The sequence below is a fragment of the Mustela putorius genome, unplaced genomic scaffold (genome assembly GCF_011764305.1).
Source record: "Mustela putorius furo isolate JIRA1106 unplaced genomic scaffold, ASM1176430v1.1 tig00003867_pilon_pilon_pilon, whole genome shotgun sequence".
NCBI lineage: Eukaryota > Metazoa > Chordata > Mammalia > Carnivora > Mustelidae > Mustela > Mustela putorius.
Window position 1 is genome coordinate 1,383,572 of NW_025422019.1, and position 25,597 is coordinate 1,409,168.

At 46.0% G+C, this 25,597-nt stretch overlaps 1 protein-coding gene across 2 annotated transcripts; it reads left to right on the plus strand.

Moving 5' to 3' along the window:
* Positions 1 to 211: 211 nt before the first annotated feature.
* Positions 212 to 25,348, plus strand: ERCC3 (ERCC excision repair 3, TFIIH core complex helicase subunit). Of its 2 annotated transcripts, XM_004777785.3 has the most exons (15): positions 212 to 345; positions 703 to 908; positions 1,539 to 1,775; positions 3,492 to 3,541; positions 3,948 to 4,083; positions 4,339 to 4,503; positions 4,775 to 4,979; positions 6,688 to 7,002; positions 12,220 to 12,404; positions 13,925 to 14,127; positions 14,888 to 14,984; positions 16,221 to 16,338; positions 19,582 to 19,700; positions 21,622 to 21,774; positions 23,351 to 25,348. In XM_004777785.3, the coding sequence occupies exons 1-15, from the start codon at positions 318 to 320 to the stop codon at positions 23,480 to 23,482; spliced, it is 2,349 nt and encodes a 782-aa protein (XP_004777842.1). In that variant the 5' UTR covers positions 212 to 317; the 3' UTR covers positions 23,483 to 25,348. The 2 variants fall into 2 exon arrangements, 1 of the variants encoding a protein (XP_004777842.1); XR_006602399.1 differs by lacking the exon at positions 23,351 to 25,348 and having other exon boundaries at positions 16,221 to 16,336; positions 19,579 to 19,700; positions 21,622 to 21,754.
* The last annotated feature ends 249 nt before the right edge of the window (positions 25,349 to 25,597 follow it).

Genomic DNA, 25,597 nt, shown 5'->3' on the forward strand with positions numbered 1-25,597 from the left:
CCAGCCGCCAGGGCCTTACTTTGTTCACTGTCCTACCCCGGCGGCTAAAAACAGTGCCTGGACTCTCATAAACATGCCCAATAAATATTTCACTGACTAACTACAGGAAGGAATGGAAGGGGGAAAGGGCCTGCGGCAGAAGAACCCAACGGAGAAAACGCAGTCGCGAAGTTCTCCCGAACACTCCGCGACCCGCAGCTCAGAGGCGGGACTTCCTGTGCGTTTGCCGAAGGAGCTTCCGGTGTGAAGGGGAAGCTCCCTTGAGAACATCCGCCGCAGGGACCCGGAGGCACCGGCTGTTAGGTGCTGTCGTTGCCATGGGCAAAAGAGACCGGGGGGATCGCGGTGAGACGTGGCGCGGGCGCCCGGGCCTGCTTGCGTTCGCTGTCCACATTGTCTTGTGCCGTAGCTGCTCTGGGCTTCGCAGCGGCTGCCGACCCCCCAGTGTCTCGGACTGTACATGCGGTCGGGACAGGCCGCTGGGGCTGGGGAGATTCTTGACCTTTGGGCGCCTTGTGTCGTGGCCCGGGTGGGAGGCGTTTGAGGGAGAGGACGCCAGCAGCACGCAGGTGGCTCTTGGGTAGGAGTGTGTGGCGTTTGTGAAATATGGCAGCTACCAGGCTTCCTCGAAATGCCTCTAGGCAGTGCGGAGAGATCCCTCGCTTCCTCCTGCTGGGCTCACTTCTGTGTCCGTACCTGCAGATAAGAAGAAATCCAAGAAGCGGCACTACGAAGATGAGGAAGAAGATGAAGACGACGTCCCTGGGAACGACTCCCAGGAAGCGGTCCCCTCGGCGGCCGGGAAGCAGGTGGATGAGTCCGGCACCAAAGTGGATGAATATGGAGCCAAGGACTACAGACTGCAGATGCCGCTGAAGGACGACCACACCTCGAGGCCTCTCTGGGTGGTAAGCATACCCTCACCTAGGGCAGGACCGAGAGTTTGTAAACCCAAAATAGAAATGCAGAGTACTACTCTCCAGAGCTGGCCGGGAGAGAGCTTTCATACGTAATGTTGGAGTATATAGGAATGCGCAGGTGTGGCACACATGTGCTGGCTAGGCTTGGGCTCCCTTCATCTCCAGCCCTCCTCTGACTCACCTTCCCTCTCTTTCTACCGCATGCGTCAAAATACTTTTTTATTACCAAATAAATGCCATGTACTGTGTAATATGTTAGTTCCTCATTTAAAAAAATTAATGGAAATTATATACATGCTAGGCAGCTCTTTTGCTTAACTTGAAGTAATTAATACTCTACATTCATTTAGAACCTGGCCAAAAGTTACCTTGAGGATAGCCAATGAGGTGGGCTTTCCCTGTGAAGAACACTGGGAAGCAGCTACTGACTTTGGAAACCTGTTCTAGTCCCTTCATTCCTTGTATCTGATTAAAGTAGGTCTTTACAAAAACATCCCGGGAGTTAAAGATCACTTTGTGGGCAGCTTCTCTTTTCTGGATAATGATCTGGGAAGGAGTCTGATACTCTCTGCAACTCATTAATTTCTGTGTCTGTTGTGTCCATTTGGTGTTTCTTAGGCTCCTGATGGCCACATCTTCTTAGAAGCCTTCTCTCCAGTTTACAGATATGCTCAAGACTTCCTGGTGGCCATTGCAGAGCCAGTGTGCCGACCAACCCACGTACATGAGTACAAATTAACTGCCTACTCCCTGTATGCAGCTGTCAGTGTTGGGTTACAAACTAGTGACATCACCGAGTACCTCAGGAAGCTCAGCAAGACGGGAGTCCCTGATGGAATTATTCAATTTATTAAGGCAAGTGGAGGCTAAGGCTGGCTCTTTTGCCTTCCTTGCTAATGTAATAATAGTGGGGACAGATGCTACACATTGTGAGCCTATGGCAGTCATGAAAATGCCATTCAGATCTCATGTGGGGAGCATGCATAACTGATTACCCCAGCTTCTACTCTTCTGGATCCAGTGTGGTGGTAATGCTGAGGCCACACTCTCCGTGAACTTTTCTGATACAATGGGTACTAATACACTGGGGATACTAATTCAGCCCTTTTGGCCAGGGTTATTTGGGAATGAAGCCTAAAGTGAATGGTGTTTTCGGCTGAAAACTTCAAAACTCCTTCAAAACTCATATGCTGAAGTCGTAACTCCTATAATGTGGATTATATTTGGAATAAGGAAGTAATTAAGGTTGCATGAGGTCACAGAAGTGGGGCCCTGATCCAATAAGATTAGCATCCTTTTAAGAAGAGTCAACCAGAAAGTTTATGTGCTCTCTTTCTCTTTGTATGTGCACAAGGAAAAGGTCAAACAAGCACATACCTGAAAAGGTAGTCAGGAAGCCTTAACTAGAAACTAATCACTGGCAACTTGATTGTCGACTTCTGGAAATGTTTCTTTTGGTAAATCACCCAGTCTGTAGTGTTCTGTAATGCAGCTGAGTAGACTAGTTATAACTGGTAAACTTTCTAGGGCTGAATACTGCATGGGACCAGTGGTCAACAAATTCTGTTTGGGAACATCAAAAAGAACTTCCAAATGTTGAAGTGGCTAGGGTTCCATATGAAGAGCAGTTGAACATGCTTGGGTTTGTCCTAAGAGATAGATGAATGCCATTCAGTAGAGATGGACAGTGACGTTTGTTGTCCTTGGCTGTTCTAAAGGGAGTTGGATTTAGACCCCCAAATCTGGAGTGGCAGGTGAGTGCCACAGGCATCCAGTACAGTAAAGCATCCAATCTCAGAGAAGCCGACAGGGGCTCTGGTGAGAGTTTTCTCTTCTCCTAATGTGGAAAGGTGTGTAGGGAGAAGGGCTTGCACCTTGCTGGAATGAACCCTGTATCAGCGCACTGTCTCTGCTCAGTCTTGGTTGGGAGCTGCCTGCAGGAATATAGGTGTTGGTACAACACAGTGGTAGATCCAGAAGGGCAGCAACAGGGGCAGGTCACAGCCTGAGTGTCAAATTTCCATGGCCACCACACAACCTCTCCTGCGTTCCATTCTGAAGATTGTTGGGAACCTGGAAGATTTTAGCTATATTCTCTTCCGTCAAAAAGCTTACATTCTAGTTGGGGAAATAGGAACATTGGTGAGGAAGTTGGGAGGCTTTGCATTTAATTTATGCAGCCATTACTGAACCCTCACTCTGCCAGCTTTGTGCTGGCTGCTGTAATAATGCTGGTGTGGCTGGATGAACTGTTGGGTTAGGGTGGGGCCTGTGGGAATGGAGAAGAAAGGGGAAAAGAAAATAAAAGAAAGATTTTGTATAGCATTTTATAAATCAAGGGATGTGTATCAGAAAGAGCCAGGCAAGAGCAAGGTTTTACTCTCAAAAGTAGAGGTTAATAAGAAAAAGCTCAGTTTAGGTAGGACTAACATCTTTAGTATTGCACATTGGGCTTTCCTAAAGTAAAATGAATTCTTTGCTTGGTAAAGTAGTAAGACATGCCCATTAGTGAATGTGTCCTGAATGAGTTTCGTGTTGCTAATTGTGCCTGTTTGATGTCACTCCTTGCAGTTGTGTACTGTCAGCTATGGAAAAGTCAAGCTGGTCCTGAAGCACAACAGGTAAAGGATTGTGAGAGGCCCACCCGTGGCACATTTACTCTGCTCATAGAAGGGGGCAAGGAGCACATGTCTGTGAACCGTCTGTCTTCACTAGCACCTACTCTCATGAGCAAGGGGATAAAAGGAATAAGCAAAGTGAAGTGACTATTTACTGGCTACTGTGTTCCCCCTGGCAGTGGAGCTGGAACTCAGACCCCTCCTTATTTGACTTTAAAGCAGGGTTTTGCTTCTTATTTGCTATATCTTGGCCAGTAGCTCATAGCTCAGATTTGGCCAAGGCTGTGGGAGAGTAAGAGCAGAGAAAGGCACACAGCCACTATTTCCAGACCATCTGATCAAATAAGCAACAGAACGTTCTGGAAATGGTGTACTGGTCACTAGTTACCTCCTTTATCGCTTCTTGCAGGTATTTTGTTGAAAGTTCCCACCCTGATGTCATCCAGCATCTTCTCCAGGATCCAGTGATCCGGGAATGCCGTCTACGGAACTCTGAGGGGGAGGCTACAGAGCTCATCACAGAGACCTTCACCAGCAAGTCTGCCGTATGTGGCCTCCTGGGTCACCCTCTGGGATGGGAGCATTTGGGATGTCAGCTCTCTCAAGGATGGTTAGTGTAGCATTTGCAACCTTGGGACCCTATAGTCTTCTTACAGCTACAGTTCCCCTTGCAACTTTGGCTCTTGCCTGGTAGCAGGAGGGCTTATTGTCATACAGAGGTCTGGATCCCGCCTTGCTCTTAGAGACGAGATCGGACGTGTTCAGGGTGGTATGGCCGTAGACCCGCCTTGCTCTTACAGATTGCCAAGACTGCTGAAGGCAGTGGTGGGCCTTCCACTTCCCGGTTGACAGATCCACAGAGTAAATCCGACATCCCCACGGACCTGTTTGATTTTTATGAACAAATGGACAAGGATGAGGAAGAAGAAGAAGAGACCCAGACAGTGTCTTTTGAAGTTAAGCAGGTTAGTGAATGTATCCCTGCCTAAGCTGACCCAGCCCTGCATGGTCTCTGCAGTGTGTAGGAGACCAGGTCCCCATCTCTTCCTGTATTGCTTTCTCCTTTTTGACATCTGTGGGTTGTAGCCTCCTAATTGACTTAGTCCTGAGTGTCCTTTCCTCAGGCTGGTGTGGCAGTCCTAGAGAGATGTAGGAAATGGCCCCTTGGATTATGTACAGTTTATCAGCTTGGTTTGGATTTAAGATTATAAAACCTCTTTCATGCTCACTCCCCAGGAAATGATTGAGGAACTCCAGAAACGTTGCATCCATCTGGAGTACCCTTTGTTGGCAGAATATGACTTCCGGAATGATTCTGTTAACCCTGACATCAACATTGACCTGAAACCCACAGCTGTCCTTAGACCTTATCAGGAGAAGAGCCTGCGGAAGATGTTTGGGAATGGACGTGCCCGTTCTGGGGTCATTGTGCTTCCTTGTGGTGAGTGGCACCTGCGTGAAGAAGGAGGTCAGGCTCTTCTGTCTTGGTCTGCCAGCTTCCCTTCACTCTCCTGTGTGTGCCTTTCTCTAAATCACACCTGGACAGGGAGCAGTGAAGGTCAGATGGCTCCCTGATTCATTACTTAACAAAAGTTTGAGTGCCTGTGGTATGCAGACTGCTGACCTCAGCGGTGAAGATATATTGGTGGATAGAATAGCACTTCTGATCTCATGGAGCTTGTTTTGGTGGTAGAGAGAGATGGAGGATAAACAAATCAATTAAGCCAAGTGTCAGACCTTGGGCACTGGAGAAGAGGGAAGGATCAGCAGTTAGTGAGGTGGAGAAGGTGCTGTTTTAAACACTGGGGCTAGGGTCTTATTCCTTGTAATCAGTCTTGTGAGTCGTGTGTATATAGAGACCTGCTAGCACAGAAACTTTGCTTGCCTGTTCCTGGATGGCTTATTACAGTGGACATGTCTAAGAAGGGGCAGTACAGTCCCCTTGTTACCTGTCTGATATCATTTGTCCTAAGTCATGTCAGGTCCTGACCAGTGTTCTTGCCCAGAGGACACAACAGATTCACCTGGGGGCCCTTCTTCAGACTTAAGGAGGTTAGAATTTCCAGGGGAGAGGCCGGTGCGTTTAGGTTCTTCTTTTTTTGTTGTTGTTTAAATCAGCCTGGGAGATTTTGATGGACATACCTGGTAAGAAAAGAATTTCTGTTTAAAGGAAGAGCTTGATTTTTATCTTGATCTTCAAATGGTGGGTGATAGTAAACTTGGAAGCCCTGGAATTTCACTTCTGTCTGTGTCAGTAATGTCCGCCTTTCCTGTATTCCTGAGCTTTCAGTCCAGCATGCCCTCTGGTCGCAGCTGCCTTTTACAGAGCCCTCAAATGTGTGCCCCAGCAGCGCCACCTCCCCATGGCTTGGGCACATTATCCTCAGCTTTCCTTTTCTCACGTTCAAAATGGCAACAATAAGAGTGTCACTCACCTCTGGTTTGTTTTGAGATTTCAACATTTGAACTGAATTCATGGAAAATGTTAGAGTAGGGCCTAGGGCTTGTCTCTTTTAATTCTCATGTTCGGCATGAGCTGGGCATATCTCCTTTTTATAAGAAATAAAACAGGTGGGACGCCTGGGTGGCTCAGTTGGTTAAGCAGCTGCCTTCGGCTCAGGTCATGATCCCAGCGTCCTGGGATCGAGTCCCACATCGGGCTACTTGCTCTGCAGGGAGCCTGCTTCTCCCTCTGACTCTGCCTTCCACTCTGTCTGCCTGTGCTCGCTCTCACTCTCTCTCTCTCTTACAAATAAATAAATAAAATCTTAAAAAAAAAAAAAAGAAAGAAAGAAAACAGGTTTGGGGCGCCTGGGTGGCTCAGTGGGTTAAAGCCTCTGCCTTCGGCTCAGGTCGTGATTCCAGGGTCCTGGGATCAAGCCCCGCATCGGGCTCTCTGCTCAGCAGGGAGCCCGCTTCCTCCTCTCTCTCTGCCTGCTTCTCTGCCTGCTTGTGATCTCTGTCTGTCAAATAAATAAACAAAATCTTTAAAAAAAAAAAAAAGAAAGAAAGAAAACAGGCTCTGGAGCAGTAAGTTCCCCAGAATATCAGCTGTGAGGATTATTACAGGTAATTCGCCCAGATTCATGTGTTGATGGGTCATTCTGTCTGTCTGTATCCATTGCTACCTGGCCTTTGGTTTCTCATAGGTGCTGGGAAGTCCCTGGTTGGCGTGACAGCTGCATGCACTGTGAGAAAGCGCTGTCTGGTGCTGGGCAACTCCGCTGTGTCTGTGGAGCAGTGGAAAGCCCAATTCAAGATGTGGTCCACCATTGACGACAGCCAGATCTGCCGCTTCACCTCCGACGCCAAGGACAAGCCCATAGGCTGCTCCATTGCCATTAGCACCTACTCCATGCTGGGCCATACCACCAAAAGGTCCTGGGAGGCTGAGCGAGTCATGGAGTGGCTCAAAACTCAGGAATGGGGCCTCATGATCCTGGATGAAGTCCATACCATACCAGGTAAGGAGACTGAGAGCTGAGCTGCCTGCTCATTGCAGGGACAGAAATTGATTTCCACTTGTTGGGTTGAGGGAAGGACTGCTGTGTAGTATAACTGTCTTGCTAGAAAGCTTTGCTGCTTCGAGTTTTAAAATAAATCATAAGCTTATGGGGATGGGCGTGAGGGTGGGAGGTGGATGGGTGTATCCCTTCATGGCTTCCTCAGTCATGGGCCCAGAGTAATCATTCAGAAAATGGTATTTCCCTCTTTCCTCCATCTTACTGTTGCAGCTCAGTTTACCCTAAACCCACTGGTTTGTGGTGCCATGAAAACTGCACCAGGAGCACTGAAGTCCTTGCTGTAATGGTGTTCGTTTTATTTGAAGCCTGAAGTATTGATTCTTAATATATTATAGAAGCTTTACTTCTCCAAGTGTTGCAGGCAATCTTTTTTTTTTTTTTTTAAAGAATAGCTATATTGATACTGATCCACTGATAAAATCCACCCTTTATAAGCATACAATTCGATTCTTAATTTGTGGACTTGTGCAGCTGTCACCGTGATCCAGATTTAGAACCTCTGTCTCATACTCAGTTTGGTCAGTGCTTTCACCCCCAGCCCCAAGGACCATTGAGGTACTTCCTGTCTCTGTGGATTTGCCTTTTCTGGAAATACCCTATTAATAGAATCATATAGTACGTATTTTCTTATGTGTACCTGGTCTTACTTTGCATGATGATTTATCCCTATTACATGTATTGATAGTGTCTTCCCTTTTATTGCTGAGTAGTAATCAAGACAAATAATTTTTGATGAAACAAGTGAAGGGGGAAAGCCCTGATAAGTTAAGAAGTATAAATTAGAGATTTCTCTTAATAAATGAAATCAGAGGCATTTTCACATAGAATATTCAAAATATGGCCAAAGTGGCCCTAGCATCCATTCTTTTCAGTGCAGTGAGAGCCTCTCCGGTGCTCTTGGATGTCTGAACATAACTAGAGGTGTTCACAGCAAGCCGGGTAGGGATCAGAGGTCTTTTGGGTTGAAGGAACAGGGCATTAGTCCTGAGGTGGGAGAGTACTTGGCATGGTCCAACCCATGGTCCACCATGGCAAGGTGACCATGTGGTGGGAGGGATATAGACAAGAAGAGTCCAAGCTAAGGTTAGAGAGAGGCAGACAGGATGGAGTGAGGGCCAAATGCCATGGGACCACATAGGTCATTCTAGGGTCTTTGGCTTGTACTATGGTGGGAAGCCATTTAAGGGATTTGAGCAGAGGATGACATGATCTCATTTATGTCTATAAAAATACTGTCCTGGCTGCTCTACTGAAAATAGACTTAAAGAGGCATGGTCTAGTAGAAGCAGCTAGATGGATCCCCACAAGAGTAAGAATAAAGGTAATCTACTTCTGGATGTGTTGTGAGGGTGAAGCTGACAGGCTGGATGTGGGATCTGAGAGAAAGAGAAATCAAGGACAATAGTAAGGTTTTGGGCTTGAGTAATTGGAAGGAAGGAGTGGCCATTAATTGAGATGTTGAAAGCCATAGAAGGAACAGGTTTGAAGAGTGCTGAGTGGTAGTTAGGCTTTAGACATAATCATTTGATTGCCAGTTAGACATTCTGACAGCAGCAAAGATGTTAGAAAATGGACAAGGGAGAAGAATAGACATTTTACTAGACAGAGTGTACAGATGCCAGGAAGCATTGGAAGAGATGTTCCACATCATTAGCCCTGAGGGAAATGCAGATTAATACCATGAGATGAGATGCCACTTCACACACATAACAGTGGCTACAGTGAAAAAATACTGACAATAATGAATACCGATGAGAGACCAGAGCAGCTGGCATGTATCACCAGAGGAATCTCAGAATGTAGTCACTGGGAAAGTTGGGCATTTTCTTAGAAAATTGGCATATGACTCAGCAGGCCCACCCCTGGGCATACATCCTAGAGAGTGAAAGCTTAGGTTCACACAAAAACTTGCTCCTGAATGTTTATAGTGGCTCTAGTCAGAGTCTCCAAAACCTGGAGTTTTGAAGAATGCCCAGCAGTGGGTGACCAGACAGACAAACAGGTCCATCCCTCCCTTGGAACGCTACCTCAGCCATGAAACAGGACACATGGTTGCTGCGTGCAACAGCTTAGATAAATCTCCAGAGGTATGTGCTGAGTGAAATCAACCCATCTCAGGAGGTTATATAGTGTATGGTGCCTTTAGAAAGCCTAAAGGATAGTGATGGAGAGCAGATCAGTGGGTGCCAGGGGTTGAGGAGGGTGTGACAGTAAAGGGAGAGCACAAGGGAATGTTGGGGTAATGTGTTGGCCCATATCCTGATTATAGTGGTGGTCACACAAATCCGTATGTGTGTTAAAATTTATAGAACCAATCCTACCCACCCACTTACCAGTTTTACTGTGTGCTAATTAAAAAACTAAAAAAGTTTGGAAACAGGGGACATTGGGTCTGATTGGATTGGAATTTGGTGACCTAGAGAATCACATCCTACAGATGAATTTAAAATTGCCATGTAGCGGTTTAGCTGGAGGCTATGTTTGAAGTTTGGGAAAACTTGAAGCTTTCTGCTTGAGTGTGTATTTAGTTTATGTTTATGTTCCTCTTCAGCCTGTGTCTCAGGTCCCAGAGGGTGGCTATCAGGCTTGGGATTGATTGTCTGGTGATGAGGATACAGAAGTGTACCCCCACAAAATTTCACTCTTGCCGTGGGTGTCTATGTGTGTCTCTTTCTTCCCTGGTTCACTGGGTCAGTTTGTCTCTGGCTGGGTAGGAGAGTAAAACCAATAGCTGTAAAGAATTCTGACTTCAATCTTGTGAGCCCCTTGGCTTGGCCACACTTGCTGGACCAGAGAGCCGATGTTAAATAAGGGAATTCTAGTAAATCGCAGTAAGTTTTGTGATTGTTAAATGTCTATCACATTGGATTAGGTAGAAAGATAAATCTTTGAGATCTATCTCAAAAGGTAGTTTGCTGGGATGCCTGGGTGGCTCAGTTGGTTAAGCAGCTGCCTTCGGCTCTGGTCGTGAGCCCAGCGTCCTGGGATCAAGTACCGCATCAGGCTCTTTGCTTAGCAGGGAGCCTGCTTCTCCCTCTGCCTCTACCTGCCACTCTGTCTGCCTGTGCTCACCCTCTCTGACAAATAAATAAATAAAATCTTAAAAAAAAAGTTAGTTTGCTGTGTTGTTTTATACATCTTCCAAAAAGAGTCCTCTTGGGTCACTGTATTAATATGAAATTTACAACTGCAGGATTTACATATATTAAGTGCTTACTGCATGCAAGACACCGTGCCAATTTCATTATTTTAGCAAGTAATTATTAAGAACTGTGCTTGGACTGGAGATGAAGTGGGAGGGACAAAAATACTACACAAATAATGTTAAATAACAACTGTGACATAACATACAGTGAAATAAGTCATACCTACAAAGTGTGTATTGTGATTCTGTTTATACAAAGTTTGGGTGACTGAAGTTGGATCGTGGTTGCATTGAGGGAGAGTGCTGGTATTGACAGGAGGGGTCAGAGGAGAGACTTATCTTGACCTGGGTGATTTCACAGGCACGTACCTGTGTAAAGATTTGTCAAGCCATGCACTATATCATATGTGAGTTCTTCTTCCTGATAGCCATATGACTGTTAGAGAATGTGGTAGTGGGACATGACCTGTTTGCAGGGCAGATTCCACAGGAAAGCCTTCTTTCTGGCTGCAGAGTGTCCAGGCAGGGTCAAGACTCATGCTTCCTTTGGGCTGATAGAATCTCTGGGCTGTCTGGTGCTGCCTCCCTGGCTCTAGCATTAGGTCGGTGTCTCCATTGCCTTGGCTGCCATGCCCTTATGACATGAGAAACCTGGTCTGGGGTCCTAGGCTACCCTTTTCTGGACAGCACAGTCCTCAGACATAACTGCGCATCTGGTCTTCATCTTCCAAGTGTATGTGCAAACCATGTTAGGCTTGGAAGACCTGGTACTTGGGGGTTAGGCAATCGTCTGCTGTTTTGCTATTAGGACATTTTTGGCTTGTGTTCTGGTGCAGTCTGAACCCTCTTTCCTCAAATAGTTAACATCTGTTTCTGTGGTATCACTAACCTCACCTTTAATTGCATTAGAAGATAAGCATGACTCAGGTATTTTAACATTCTTTCAGAGTATTAGAATTTCAATTAATTAATTAATTAATTTTTGATAGTTGTCAATCTTTCTTCTATTTTATTCAGCATGAATAAACAATTCCCTCCTAGATTATATAATGTGGAAGGATTTGGGGAAGTTTGGAGTAGAGTCACAGACAAAACACACAAAAAGGGTGGGAACAATGGGTAGAGTAAATAGTCAAGCAGGCTTTCTTTCCTTTGTAACCACACTAGAGGGAGATGCAGAATGGTTTCCTTGGGTGACAAACTCATTTCCCAAATACGAACTTACTGTGCTATATTGGTAATGATTTTGAATCACTGGCTCTAGTTTTTCTGATTCTTGCCTTAAATAAGAGGAAATATCTAGCTAGTAATGACTACCCCATTTATAAGGATTTTTAAAAGATGAGCTCATGGAAACCCACGGTCGGGTTTTTTGAAATTAATGTCTCATACCCACTTTTGTGTGAAGAATTATAACATTCCAAAGAGAGAAAGACAGGATTGCTGGTTGGGATTAATCTAATTGGAAAAGTATGAAGGGGGTTTCCAAGGCAGGTCAGGGTGCCTGGGGTTTCATGTCTCCCTGTTTTCTCCTTGGTCTCTGGGAAGATGGTGGGAAGCCAAGCAGATCCAGCTCCTATCATTCCTCTGATCCCCCATTTCCCCAGCCATCTTCCTGTAATCTGGGTACAAGTTTTAGGATGAGCAAATTCCTTGCATCCTTTAGATCTCAGTGGTGTTTTAAGTGTTGTAGGTCATGTTTCAAATTGCCATTTGTGCTCCTGCTGGTAGCTTAACTGCTTCAAGGAAGGATCCTGGGGTTCCCTAACTTGGAGCTTCCCTAAAGCTATTTCTCCCTTATGTTCTCTTTTTCTTCCTTCTTTTGAACAGGTCTGAAAGTGATGATTAAGCGTTCTTGACTAGTCAGTCTTGTCTAGAGCCAGATTCCTGTGATTCAGAAACCTGGGGGTTAGCCCTTGTAGTGTCCCAAGCCAGTGTGAAGTTGCAAGGCTGGGTATGGTCCTTGAGCATTTAAAAAAATGACAGTGTGAATGCATGGATTGTCTTCCTAGCCAAGATGTTCCGACGGGTGCTCACCATCGTACAGGCCCACTGCAAGCTGGGTTTGACCGCAACCCTTGTCCGGGAAGATGACAAAATCGTCGATTTGAATTTTCTGATTGGGCCCAAACTCTATGAAGCCAACTGGATGGAGCTGCAGAACAACGGCTACATCGCCAAAGTCCAGTGCGCTGAGGTAGCTGGCTCCTTCCCAGGACTGTCTCCAAGGGAGGGACTCCCCCAGGGTTCAGGGAAAAGGGATCAGGTCCGCTCCCCATGGGCAGATACACAGGTCAGGACTTGTGGAAAAGTGCTGCCACCTCATCCTCTTGCCTTATCCCCACTGTGTGGTGGGCAGTGTTCTTCCCACTCTGCAGACTCGGGAAGCAGAATCACATTGATGCAGGCTCAAGTCGGGGTGGTAATTCAGACTGGTTTGACTCCAGACTCCATGGTTGTCCTCTTCTCTGGGAGTGAGCACCTCAGACTGTTCCCACCCATCCCCCCTTGAGGGATTTTTGGGTGGTGCTGTATGGGCAACTGTCCAGACCCACCCTAGTGTCTAAGCCTCTTGGTTTTGATGCCCCTAGAAGGCACCTGTGACTTAGATCATTTATTTCTGAACACACTGGGAAATTCACTGTCCCAGTCTTATTCTGTAGTGAATACCTGCACAGGTGAAATGCCTGAAGTAAATGTTCAGAGGTAAGTCTTCTCACAGGAACAACAGCACTCTGAAGTGACTGTCACTCACTGGCTAGGGTAGGGTGGCCTCTGTCCTGAAAGGGCAGAAGGGGTCCCCTTAGGTAGTGGTAAGTGTGAAGAACCTGTGCCGGTGGACTTGCTCTGCTGAAAACTTCCCTACCCTGTAGTTTCATCTTCATAATCGGCACCCATTTTATGACGCAGAGCATTGCTGATATGTGTGAGCCCCCCTGTTCCTCTCCAGTTGCTTCTCTCCTCCCCCTGCTTGTGGAACTTGGGTTTGTCACTCTTTCGCTTCCCTTTATTATTTTATTTCCTGTGTAAATTTCTCTCATCTTTTTGTTTAGCTTTGCCTTAAAAATAAGTCTTTAGGGATGCTTGGGTGGCTCAATTAGTTAAGTGTCTGCCTTCAGCTCATGTCACTTGAGATGGAGCCCTGCTAGGTTGACTCAATAGACGGAGTTGGGCAGTATGAGTGCGTTTCTCCATAGCAGTGCTGTGCATAGACTTGTGTGTGAAGGGGTGGTCTACACAGGAGGGATTACTTGGACCCCTAGTTAAGAACCTGATTTCCCTTGCTTGGAGCTGTTGTAAAAGTAATTCCCTGGATATCAATGCATTTAAAAATCTATGTGTTAAGAGATAAATATGAGAGTGTCCTGGTTCACCATTAGGTATTTGATTTGTGTGTGTGTGTTTACATATATATAGATGGATAGATGGATGGATGAGAGAGGGAGGGAGGAAGGAAGGAAGTGGGGAGGGGCAGAGGGAAAGGGAGGGAGAGGGAATCTTAAGCAGGCTCCAAGCCCAGCTTAGAGCCTGATGTGAGGCTTGATCTCACAACCTGAGCCGAAATAAAGAGTCTAATGCTTAACCGACTAGAGCCACCCAGGTATCCTTTTTTAATTTATTTTAAAGCTAGTGCTGCTAAATGAATGGTCTTCAAAAGTTTCTAGTCATGTGATGTTTCAGCGTGGAAACTGACCCTTGGTTCTTACTGTGCCACAGGTTTGGTGCCCAATGTCTCCTGAATTTTACCGGGAGTATGTGGCAATCAAAACCAAGAAACGAATCTTGCTGTACACCATGAACCCCAACAAATTCAGAGCTTGCCAGTTTCTGATCAAGTTTCATGAAAGGAGGAATGACAAGATTATTGTCTTTGCTGACAATGTGTTTGCCCTGAAGGAATATGCCATTAGGCTGAACAAGTAAGAATTGAAAAGTTGGAGTTATTGCCAGGCAGCTTATTTTTCTCAAGCCAGAGAACAGAAGTGCTCCGTTTTTGTTGTTTGTTTGTTTCCTCTTCCTCTCCTGAAGCTCTCAGGAACTTCTTAGGATCTAAAGGTCTGGTTCTGTGGCCCCAGTCCTAGGAACCAGGTAAGCCAGTCAGACTTAGTGGTCATACTCAGAGGTCAGAACATACAGAAAGGGAGCCCGGTCACCCTCAGCCCAGGGATTAGGGGCTAGATTTGTACTGCTTTGGTGGGACACCATCTTTGAGCTGGGCTCCAAAGGTGGGCAGAAGTTGGCATCTGGAGTGGCAGGACAAGTAAGCATTCTGGTAGAGCTAAGGTCAGACTGTATGGGCCAGGGGCCAGGAAAGCCAAGCTGACTCGGCCAGCATCCCAACTATGGCCCTGCATCTAGAAAGAGCTTCTCAGGAATCACCAGCAGTGTCTTCACTGGCCACAGTCCCCCTGGATTCTGTGTTAGCACTACTTGTGTAGACATGAAACTTAGATCGAGGGATGCTGACTCAGGAGAAAGCATAAACAAAGAAAAAAGGAAAAAGTAAGGGAGGGAATCCTAAAGGGAATGATGACCAGAATGTTGGCTGAGGGTCTGTGGCCACTCATTTTTATGGGCCTCCTCTTGATATTCTTGAGGCTTCCTATCCCCTGATGTGCTTTCAGGATAATTGAGGGGGTGATTCTGTGGCCTTCCTAATACAGCTTCATTCTTCTCTAGACCCTATATCTATGGTCCTACATCCCAAGGAGAGAGGATGCAGATACTCCAGAATTTCAAGCACAACCCCAAAATCAACACCATCTTCATATCCAAGGTCTGTGTGGCATGCAGGGTGTCCCCCAGGCTAGGGGGACACTGGGGGATTTCTAGACATTGAATTCATGTTTATTGAAGGGACATTATGGGTCAGTTTTCATTCCCATGTTTCTGTGTCTGGGGACAGAGGAATGCTTCCTGATGGGTAGGAGGAGCTGATGCAGGCCTCAATATACTGTGGATAATCTGTAAAGTCTCTTTGCTTGACTGAGATTTTTCCTGCTTCTTTTGGGGATATGGGGATTTAAAATTATATTTTATTTATCTAAGGGGGGAAACTTTCATTACCTATTCTGGCCAAAGTAGGCATTTAGATGAGGTTCTCTTTGTGGCTCCTAGTGTGTCCTGATGGTGGGTGATGAATATAAGCATGATAGAAACTCATGATACAAACTCATCACCCAGCTTGGTGATGCTCTTAGAAGCTGTGGCCCAACAGTGGAGAGTGGTCATTCAGATTAGAACAGAACCAAAGCTCAAAATAAATGAGATTTACTAATAAGGTGACCATGGCTGGGTCAGTAATGCCAAACTGTGTTATGTCCTTGGGAATCTTGGTGGTAGGAACCCTCAAGTGGAACCTGTTACCTGGAGCCAGACCCATCCCTGTGTGGACAGTGACCCCTACCAGGTCATGTGTCCTGCACATGCCAGTGGTTTCATTGACCTCCAGCTGATAGCGTGGATGGTTTTTTTTTCCCCCTAAAGATTTTATTTATTTATTTGACAGAGATCACAAGTAGGCAGAGAGGCAGGCAAGTAGGCTCCCTGCTGAGCAGAGTGCCCGATGTGGGGTTCGATCCCAGGACCCTGAGATCATGACCTGAGTCGAAGACAGAGGCTTTAACCCACTGAGCCACCGAGGTGCCCCGGAGAGTATGGATGGCTTTGTGCAGACATATTTCTGTAGCAAAAAAGAAGAGGGGTCATTTATAGATAATGTTGATAGGGCCTTCTTATCTCCGGGCCCCAGGGGCCCATACTGGCAATGTTGCTGAGACAGCTCATGGGGTCTGTGGGTCTTGACAGCTTCTTTAGGAAAGCTCTCAGGAGAATTCACACTAGGTCCTAGAGGACCGCCTGCATCTGCAGGACTCTGGTACTGTGAGAAGAGGATGGTGATTATCTTTCTTAATTACTGGAAAGTTTAAATTCAGAGCCAGTTGATTTTTTTTTTTATCTTTGTCCCAAATAAAAAACCTTCCCAGACTTACAGCTGTTTTCATTTCTGTAGGTGGGTGACACATCGTTTGATCTGCCAGAAGCAAATGTTCTCATTCAGATCTCATCTCATGGTGGCTCCCGGCGGCAGGAGGCCCAGAGGTTGGGGCGAGTGCTCCGAGCCAAAAAAGGTAAAGGTGGTCCTACCTCTTCTGCTCCAGGAAGTCTTTCCTTTTGAACCACTTTGGTTAGGAAGAGGGTAGGGCTAAGCTGCCTATGTGTTCATGGTGGCAAGGTTGTGCCCCTGGGCCTAGTAGATTCTGCAGGGAGGGATCCCAGAGTAAGGACCAAGATCTGCTTGGTTCTTATTATTTCTTGTGCCTTGGGGTTGCTATGTGGATATTTTCCCTGGCAGCTGCTTGGTTCACATGGATATCCTCTCAGCTGGATGCTTGCTTTGGTAGGTAGTAAGAGGAGCCAGGAGCAAAGTGTATAATGGTGTAGACATAGAGGGAGAAAGTAGAGCTGGGCCACCAGTGCGGTCTAGGAGCTGGAGCTGTACCCTGGACCTTGAGTCAGGAGTAAGGGGAAGGCTTGGGCACCCACGGATGGCTTCTTTACACACCACCTGGGAAGAGCCCCACCCTGGGCGGCAGCTTGCAGCAGGGCTGGTACATGTTCAGCACTTGAGGACTCTGGAGGTTGGAGTCTGTGCCTGATTATTGTGGTAGAAGGACCCAGACCCTAACAGTGGGCATGGCAGGCACTGAAGATGCTGCTTAGAGATGGCCACGGCTCTCCTTAGGCAGGCCCTGAGACAGGGACACAGGCCTTGTCCTCAGGCCTTGCTTTCCTTTTCTAGGAGACAGCCGGACTGCTAGGGTGTTAGTGGAAACAAGGTTAGTGGGTGTATGTTGGAATTGTACTGTATTAGAATATGTGTAAGAGGGGCTAACTGTATTTAATATGGAGGCAGGGCACGTTAGTAGAAAGAACATGCATGTGGGCACCAGGCCAACCTTGTAACCTTGGGCAGGTAGTTTGCCCCTCTGAGCCTTGCTTTTATATCCAGAGTGGGAGTGACATCCTGTCTTACCCGGCATTTGTGAGGAGTGAGCCTTATGTAACAGAATATAGGAAGCTGTTGGGTAAATTGCAGCTTTTATAAGCTGAAAGGAATATAATTCCTGACTTATGCCTTACTCACCACCTCCCAAAAAAGAAACAAATCTAACCTGAAAACCACTTTGAATTTGAGTAGAATTTTTTTTTTTTTTAAATACTCGTTGAGAAAAGGTATTTGGCTGCTTTCTTTGCATCTCTGAGCTCTTGTAAGACTAAGAAACAGTTGAATTCAGAGGCAGTACATAGATACAGAATGTGCTGACAGTTGAACTGTGAAGCAAAAATCTGCAGATAGTCCAGAGGCATCAGCTTTTATAGGGTACAGTATTCTCTGTCCTAATTTCTGTGATAATTCTGTCCTAGGTTTTCTCTTTGAGCTGTTTTTTTTTTCTTAATAACTTTATTGAGATAGAGTTCACATACCATACAATTGATCCATTGGAAGGGTCTAATTCAGTGGTTTTTCCCTTCACTTTCCTTTTCTGTTCCCTTCCCTTTTCTTTCTTCCTTTCTTCCTTTCTTTCTTTCTTCCTTTCTTCCTTTCTTTCTTTCTTTACTTTCTTTACTTTCTTTCTTTACTTTCTTTCTAGCGTGAGTGTGCAGTCGGGTCCGGAGGGGCAGAGGGAGAGGGAGGAATTGTAAGGAGGCTCTACACCCAGTGTGGAGCCTGACTTGGGGCTCCATCTCAAGATGCTGACTGAGATCATGACCTGAGCCAAATTGAACCCTTAACCAACTGAGCCACCCAGGTGCCGCCAGTGGTTTTTAATATAATTGCAAAGTGTGTAACCATTACCATAGGTTGTGTTTAGAATATTCTCATCACTGCAGAGAAGCCCTTTCCCACTGCCAGTCACGCCTTTCTCCTTGTCTCCTAGCCCCAACTGCAGGCAATCATGACTCTGTTTTTACCTTGATAAACGTGCCCATTATAGACATGGCATACATGCAGAATCATGCAGTCCAGGTCCTCTGCGACTGACTTCTTTCACTACCGTGATGTTTTCAAAAGGGTCCTCTATAGTAGCATGTAGTTTTTAAGATTTTTTTTATTTATATGAGAGAGAGAGAGTGCGCACACACAAATGGGGAGAGGGGTCAGAGGGAGAGGAAGATGCAGACTCTCCTTTGAGCAGGGAACCCAATCCTGGAACCCCAGGATTGACCTGAGCTGAAGGCAGCTGCTTAACTGGCTGAGCCACCCAGGTGCCCCAGTACTTCCCTCTTTTTATTGCTGAATAATCCTCCATTGAGCAGACATACCACACATCTTGTTTGTTTGTTCTTCTTTTGATGGACACTTGTGTTGTTTCTACTTTTCAGTTCTTAGGAATACTGCTGCTGTGAAATTCATATGCAAATTTTTGTGAATATATGTTTTTAGTTCTGTTGGGTATATATCCAGGAGTAGATTATTGGGTCAGCTGTGGTAGCTCTCTGTTTAACATTTTAATTATCTGCCAGACTATCTTCCAAAACAGCTGTACCATTTTACACTCTATCAGCAGTGTATGAGGAATCCAGTTTCTCTACATCCTTGACAATTGGTGTAATTATCTCTTTTGTTTCGGGCCATCTGAGGGAGGGCTAGGGTGTACCTCACTGTGATTATGGTTTGCATTTCCCAAATGATGACTGATGATGTTGGGCACTTTCCATGGGCTTATTGGCCATTTGTAGATTTTCTTTGGAGAAATGTCTGTTCAGATCCTTTGCCCTTTTTATAATTAGGTCATTTGCTTTTTCATTGTTGATTTGTAATGTGATTTATATATAGTCCAAATACAAATCCCCTATCAGGTACATGCTTTGTAAATATCTTCTCCCATTCTGTGGGTTGTCTTTTTACTTTCATGGTGGTGTCCTTTAAGCACAAATGTTTTTAATTTTGATGAAGTGCCCAAACAAAGTCAGGGCTGTTTGCCCCTTGCCTGCAAAGCTTTCCCACTACATTACAGTTGGCCCTTGAATAACATGGGTTTGGACTGTGAGGGATTTTTTTGATAACTGTAGTGCAGTAAGTGTATTTTCTTCTCTTTACAGTTTTCTTAATAATGTTTTTTCTAGCTTATTTTATACTAAAAATAGTATGTAACACATACAAGTCAATCAACTGTTTATGTTATTGGTAAGCCGGCCTGTCAGCAGTAGGCCCTGAGTAGTTAAGTTTTGGGGGAGTCAGAAGTTACATGTGGTGCCCCTAACTCTCATGTTGTTCAGAGGTTGGCTGTACTTACTTTCGAGCCCTGGACCCTCGGTTCCTGGCACTGTAACAGCTAATGTTGTCCTTTCTCCTTTCTTCTCTTAAGGGATGGTTGCTGAGGAGTACAATGCCTTCTTCTACTCATTGGTGTCCCAGGACACACAGGAAATGGCTTATTCAACCAAGAGGCAGAGGTTTTTGGTAGATCAGGGTTATAGCTTTAAGGTATGTATTCAATTGATCTCTGGTCAGAATAGAACTAAGGCTCTTTAGTACCCATGCCTCCAGGAGAAGTAGGAACTGCTATTGGCACCGGTGTGGGACAAAGCTCAGACCGACACAGAACATTAGGGCATTGGAAGCCCTGCCTCAGGTTCCCTTTATCTCGGCATGAGTTGCCAAGGACTTTGAGGGAAAATATTGTTCAGGGTCCCTTCCTGCACCCAGCTTCCCACAGTGAATGGTCAAAGAGTGGCGCCTCGGAAGCAAGGGGCTTGGATTGTGTACTTGTTAACATTTAGAGTTGTCTTACAAAAAGAATGTTAGTTGTCAGTGGGAAAAGTGCTAGCCTCGCAGGACTAGAGATGCCATGGAGCTATGGCCATCACTGTGCCGCCAAGAGCCCCTTGGGGTTACTTTCCTGTACTGGCAATGGTTGTCAGCCAAAGCTTTAGGATATCCTGTTGTTCACAGACCTGATTTGTAGTATGAGGAAGGCTGCGATGGGGTTCCCCTCCAGGTACCTCGGAGAGCCCTTCCTTTAGTCAGCTGGTGAGCTAGGGCCTCAGTGGGCCTCACGCTGGAGCTGTCCGCATGCGACGAACTGGTGGTTATACAGCTTCAGAGATGCTGAAGCTTTGGCTGACCTCCATCAGCAGAGGTGTTTGCTCTCCTTCCTGTTTATGTCAGGACTTAGTGTCCCTAAAGATTTTTATTTGTGGGAGTGAATGGGGGTGCTGGAGGCAGGTAACTAAAGGACGCCCCTAGAACATGCAGGTTCCCAGGTTCTTGGTTTACAAAAGACTACAGGCTGCCTTTTCAGATGCTTTTGATTATGTGTTTTTATATGTGTTGGTAAGTTCCCATTATTAGCCATAGACCAGAGGTCAGGGCTGACTAGCCCCTCCTTTCTTAGCCAGAAGCAGTGACAGTTTCAGACCTCTCCTGCTGAGCTGGAGAATAGGATATTTGGCCATATTTTAAAGGATTTGCATGATGCCTTTTTATGTACCTATAAAAATATGCGATGGTGGCAGCATTCATATCTCCTTATCCCTTGAGAGTTAAGGATGACACAAGCACCAAATCCAGGAGTGTTCTAGGTTGTTTGAAAGGTGAGCTGGACAGAAAGGCACCTTGGGCATGTGATTGTCTGTGTTGTTTTGGGCTGCCCTTGCCTTCCTTGCCTTCAACACTGCTTACCGAGAGCTGCCAGGTTAGAGTTCCTAGAATCAGTATCCTGCAGTTCCCAGAGGAGTGACTGGGCCAGGGTAGACATGGCAGGTATCTGTACTCCAGGTCTGTGGCAACTTGAAGGGCTCAGCCACATCCCTACTTCTGGGACTTTTCTTTTAATTAAAATGACGAGAAGAACTTAAGGGAGGAAAATAATTCCTCTACACCAATCAGTCCAGGCTTTCTTCAGGGATATGTAGGCAGTGTAGTAAGTAACCCCCAAGAAAGGTAAACCAAATCTCCACCATGCTGTTCTCTTGCTCTCTTAGAAAAAATTTTGTAAATCCACCTCAACAGGCTCCCATTTCTAAGTGTTCCCTCCCACTGGAAGCCCTGGCTGCCAAGCCCAGGAGGCGGAAGACCCCTGACAGGCTGTGCCTGTCAGTCTTTGGTCCCTTCCTTTATCTGGTGCAAGATGGAAAACTGCCAGAAGGGACATTTTAGAGTTGCTGAGGCTCCTGTTGATCTGTTGTAAGTGATCATGTATCTGCTGTTTGAAGAGTAGTTTTCTCTGGAATTTCCTTCCCTCTTCTGCCCTACAGTTAGTAGTTAAGCTCATTGTCTCAGATGGCTCCGAAGCTGGTCTCTGGAGTGCCAGGGAGGAGCTCTCCGTTGTTAGTCACCTGCTCAGCTGGGCCTAACAGAGGGAAAACAAAAGGGGACATGGGGCCTGTGGCTTTCGGCTCTACAGGTGATCACAAAGCTTGCTGGCATGGAGGACGAGGAGCTGGCATTTTCCACGAGAGAAGAGCAGCAGCAGCTCTTACAGAAAGTCCTGGCAGCCACTGACCTGGATGCTGAGGAAGAGGTGGTGGCAGGAGAATTTGGCTCCAGATCCAGCCAGGTGAGTGAATGGGTGAGGTTGCAGGTGTCAGTACTCCCAAAGGACAGGAGTCTTATGTACACGCATGTACTTAGTTGTGTGTGAGTGCACGTGCACCTGTGTGACTTTTGTAAAAACTTGGAAAACCCAGGAAGCTGCAGAGAAGAGAGTAACAGAAACAGCCCCCATTAGCGTTTTGGTGCGAATCCTTCCTTCCTTAACATATTGTTTAACATGGCCAAGTCCACGGTGGCTGTAGCTGGCCTCCTGCTCCGTTCCCCTCACAGTCTGGTCTGAGTTTTGTTAATTCCTTGAGGTTGCAACCCAGAATATCACAGGTGGCCCCAGGCTTACACCAGGGTGGCTGTAGGAGGAGGTGTTGCAGCCTGGGCCCGTCATCTGGGGCCTTGGGCAGGTCACTTCAGCTCTAGCTCCCAGTTATAGAGCTGAGCCTTCCAGCCTGTAAGGTGGGTCTGAGGATGAGCTCACATTGTAGTTTGTTTATCTTGAAACCTTTAGAGTTCTCTGAAGATAGTGAATTATCCATTTATTCTGCAAATACTGACTGAATGCCTGCCATGTGCCAGGCCAATATAATGTGGTATAATTAATGAAAGTACCATTATGGCAGTTCTGATTAGCCCTTCCAAGAGAAAAGTACAGTTTAGTCAGTTCTTTGGAAACAAATTAAATTGATATTAGATCCAAAAGGTGAGCAATGGTTGGGACAAAGAAAGAAAATCAGCGTCCCCCGGGGAAGTGCTGCTCTTCTTCCAGCCAGAGGCCATTCTCCCAAATGTGGGGGCTGGACCCCCCTCTGGGCACTTTCCGTGGATGGATGCTTCAGGGAAATTTCTTGCCTCTATGTGCTAAAGCCATTCCTACCAACCAGTGAGTCACCTAATGTCAGGCTGTTGAAGGAATTAATCAGTGCCTGTCAGCATACTTGGCTTGTAATCTGGTACAAGTAGTGTGCCAGGCTCTGGGTCAGACCATTGCCTGTGTGATATCTGTTCACACCACTTATATCAAGATGGGTGAGGCTATCTCCATCTTACAGATGAGTTCACTGAGGCTCAGACATTCAGTGTTTGTCCAAAGTCATCCAGCAAGAGATAGAGCCAAGATTCATGCCCAGGGCTTTCTGGATTTCCACATGATTCAGAGCCTAATGGTAGAGCCTTAAGGTGTTGGGGGACTGATGCCCTCGTTGAAAAATTCTTTTTATAAATTGGCATTAAGAGAGGCAGAGTAGCATTGTGGTTAAGAATAGGGAATCTGAAGCCAGCTGCCTGGGTTCAAGTCGCATCTCTTAAAGAGCTGTGTGAGCTTGGACAAGTTACTTCATCTCTTAGTGCCTCAGTTTCCTCATCTGTAAGATGGGGATTACAATAATTGTGAGGATTGGATGAATTAACACATGTAAATATGTATACAATGCCTGAGACACAATAGGGGTCAATAAATGTTCTTAAAAAATTAGTATTTATTAGACTTAAAAACATTACAGAACTTATTAGGATTATAAAGTACCTACCTGTTATAAAAGGAGTGTCTTTTCCCTTGGAAGCTAACCATGGGCTGGGTTCCCCTGCAGGTATCTCGGCGCTTTGGCACCATGAGCTCCATGTCTGGGGCTGACGACACCGTGTACATGGAGTACCATTCGGCTCGGAGCAAGGCTTCCACGAAACATGTGCACCCGCTTTTCAAGCGCTTCAGGAAATGACATCCGTAGGGTCACATGGATGAGGGCTGGGTCCTTGGTACCAACATCAGATAGGGATTTTCCACATCCTTATTCTTTGCTCTAGCATTGGCCATAGTGATCTAGAGGCAATGTTTGTTAACTGTGTTGAGGAAAATGGATCAAGACCTTGGTTCTGTCTTCATGGGTCATCCAGGGCTTAAAGAAAGTTGGGAAACTCTATTTTTGGTTTTTTTTTCCCCCAGACCTCTTTTCAATCATGGGCAGTGGTCATTCCTGTATATAAGTATTTGTAATATTTAAGATGTATTTATCTTAATATTCTAAATAAATAGAAGTGGAGAATTTGACCACTCTTGCTTACAGGTGTTCTGCCTTGTCACAGGCCCTTTTTGTAGCAGGGATTGAGGTATAAGATGGGGCCCATCTCTGAGGAGCTCTACTGGGGAGACACACCCCAAGATAAAGAAGATTTGCTTCTTGGTGTTGAGGCATGGACAGGGCCAAGGCTCAGAGAGAGGGAAGAGCTAGAGCTTCCTATTCACTGTTTAGCCTCTGTGCCTTCCATGCTAGGCACCTCTGTGTGCAGGTCCTCTCGGTCACCTGAAAGCCATCCACGCCTAGGAAGCTACCGTGCACACAGGTCCTACAGTTGGGCTTCTCCGAGAGAGTGACCTCTTACTTCTTCCCCAGATTCATTTTTGATATTGTTGGGAGGCTGGGTTCCTTTTCGAATAGCAGTGTGATGTTCTTGGGTCTTTAATAGCTAGTTCCTTTATTCTGAGAAACATCTTTTTCTCTCTTGTTCTGGGCATGAAAGAAAAGAGGGAAAGAAAAGGCAGGAATGTTTCATAAAAGAGAGACACACAGGCATATATAGGTCACAAAGAATAACTTGTTATTTTGAGGAGGAGGCTTATCCTAATAGGCCATGGTACTTGCACCTGGGGAGTGTTGAAAGCCTGTGCTAAGTAAATAAGGCCTCTAAATTTGGAGTCCCTGCCCACCTTCCCACCACCCCCATGGGGCTTCGCAGCAGCAGCAGCATTCTGTTTCCTGTCATCAGACACACCTCGACGGCTGTTCTGTGAAGCAGCTGCAGACCAGGCATGGGAAGACAGTACCTATTTGATCAGGAGTGCTTTGTAGCAAGAGCCACCTTACCCAAATTCTACTTCTCTGAGCTGACTTTTGGGGCCAAACACTCATAGTCTGGCCAGCAGCTAGCTGCTCTTTGCAAACCCCAGAAATGGCCCGGAGCAGCCAGATCTGAGGTCTGCGCTCAGGCACGTATGCACTAAGGCCTGTAGGGCTGCTCATTACTCACCCTAATGGGCTGGTACCCAAATGTCTGAGCCTTGATCACAACCAGTATTATTTCCAGATTCTTATCTCCTGTTACACCTTTCTGCTTGAGATGCTCAATACCAAATACTTCTTGTATCTTCACATTTCTGCCCTTGGTTCTCACTGTTTTCTTGTTCTGTAATCTGTCTACTGATAATGTGGACTTTTACCCAAGCCCTGTGATCTAGAAAATGGACTATAAAAGAAATCCTCCATTTTTTTGTGTTCTGGAAAAGTGCTTACTATAGAGAGCAGCCTTCTCACATATGACTTGGACAAGACTTGAAGATGCCCCCTTTGTTTGCCTGTGACAAGGCCAGACACAGATCTTCCACGTTCCCATTTTTTGCCTCTGCTGTGCTATGTCCTTTATGGTGTTGGTTTTCTTCATTTTTTATATTTGTACCTATTAGTCTGAGTTCTGTCTGTACCTTAGGAGCTGGTGTATAGTAGGTGCCTAGTGACTATTGAATTGGATTCTTAAAAGAGTTTATGGACTTAAGAAAAATTAAAGAAAAATCTTTAAACACTTCTTAAAAACGTAAAGTTTGTGGACTTAAAAGGAGCACTATGACCCCTGTCTGCTTATTGAGTGAAACCCCTACTGGTAACCATCCACCCCACTAACCCTTCCTCCTGCTTTGGCCCTGAGCCAGCCCTCACACCCATGGCAAACAGCATCAGCAGGATAAAGTACCAAAGAGGAGAGTTACACGAAGAACTACAGAGATTTCCTTATGGTCCCCTGAGTCTCACACCAAGCACTGGTCAGCACGGGCATATAAGAAG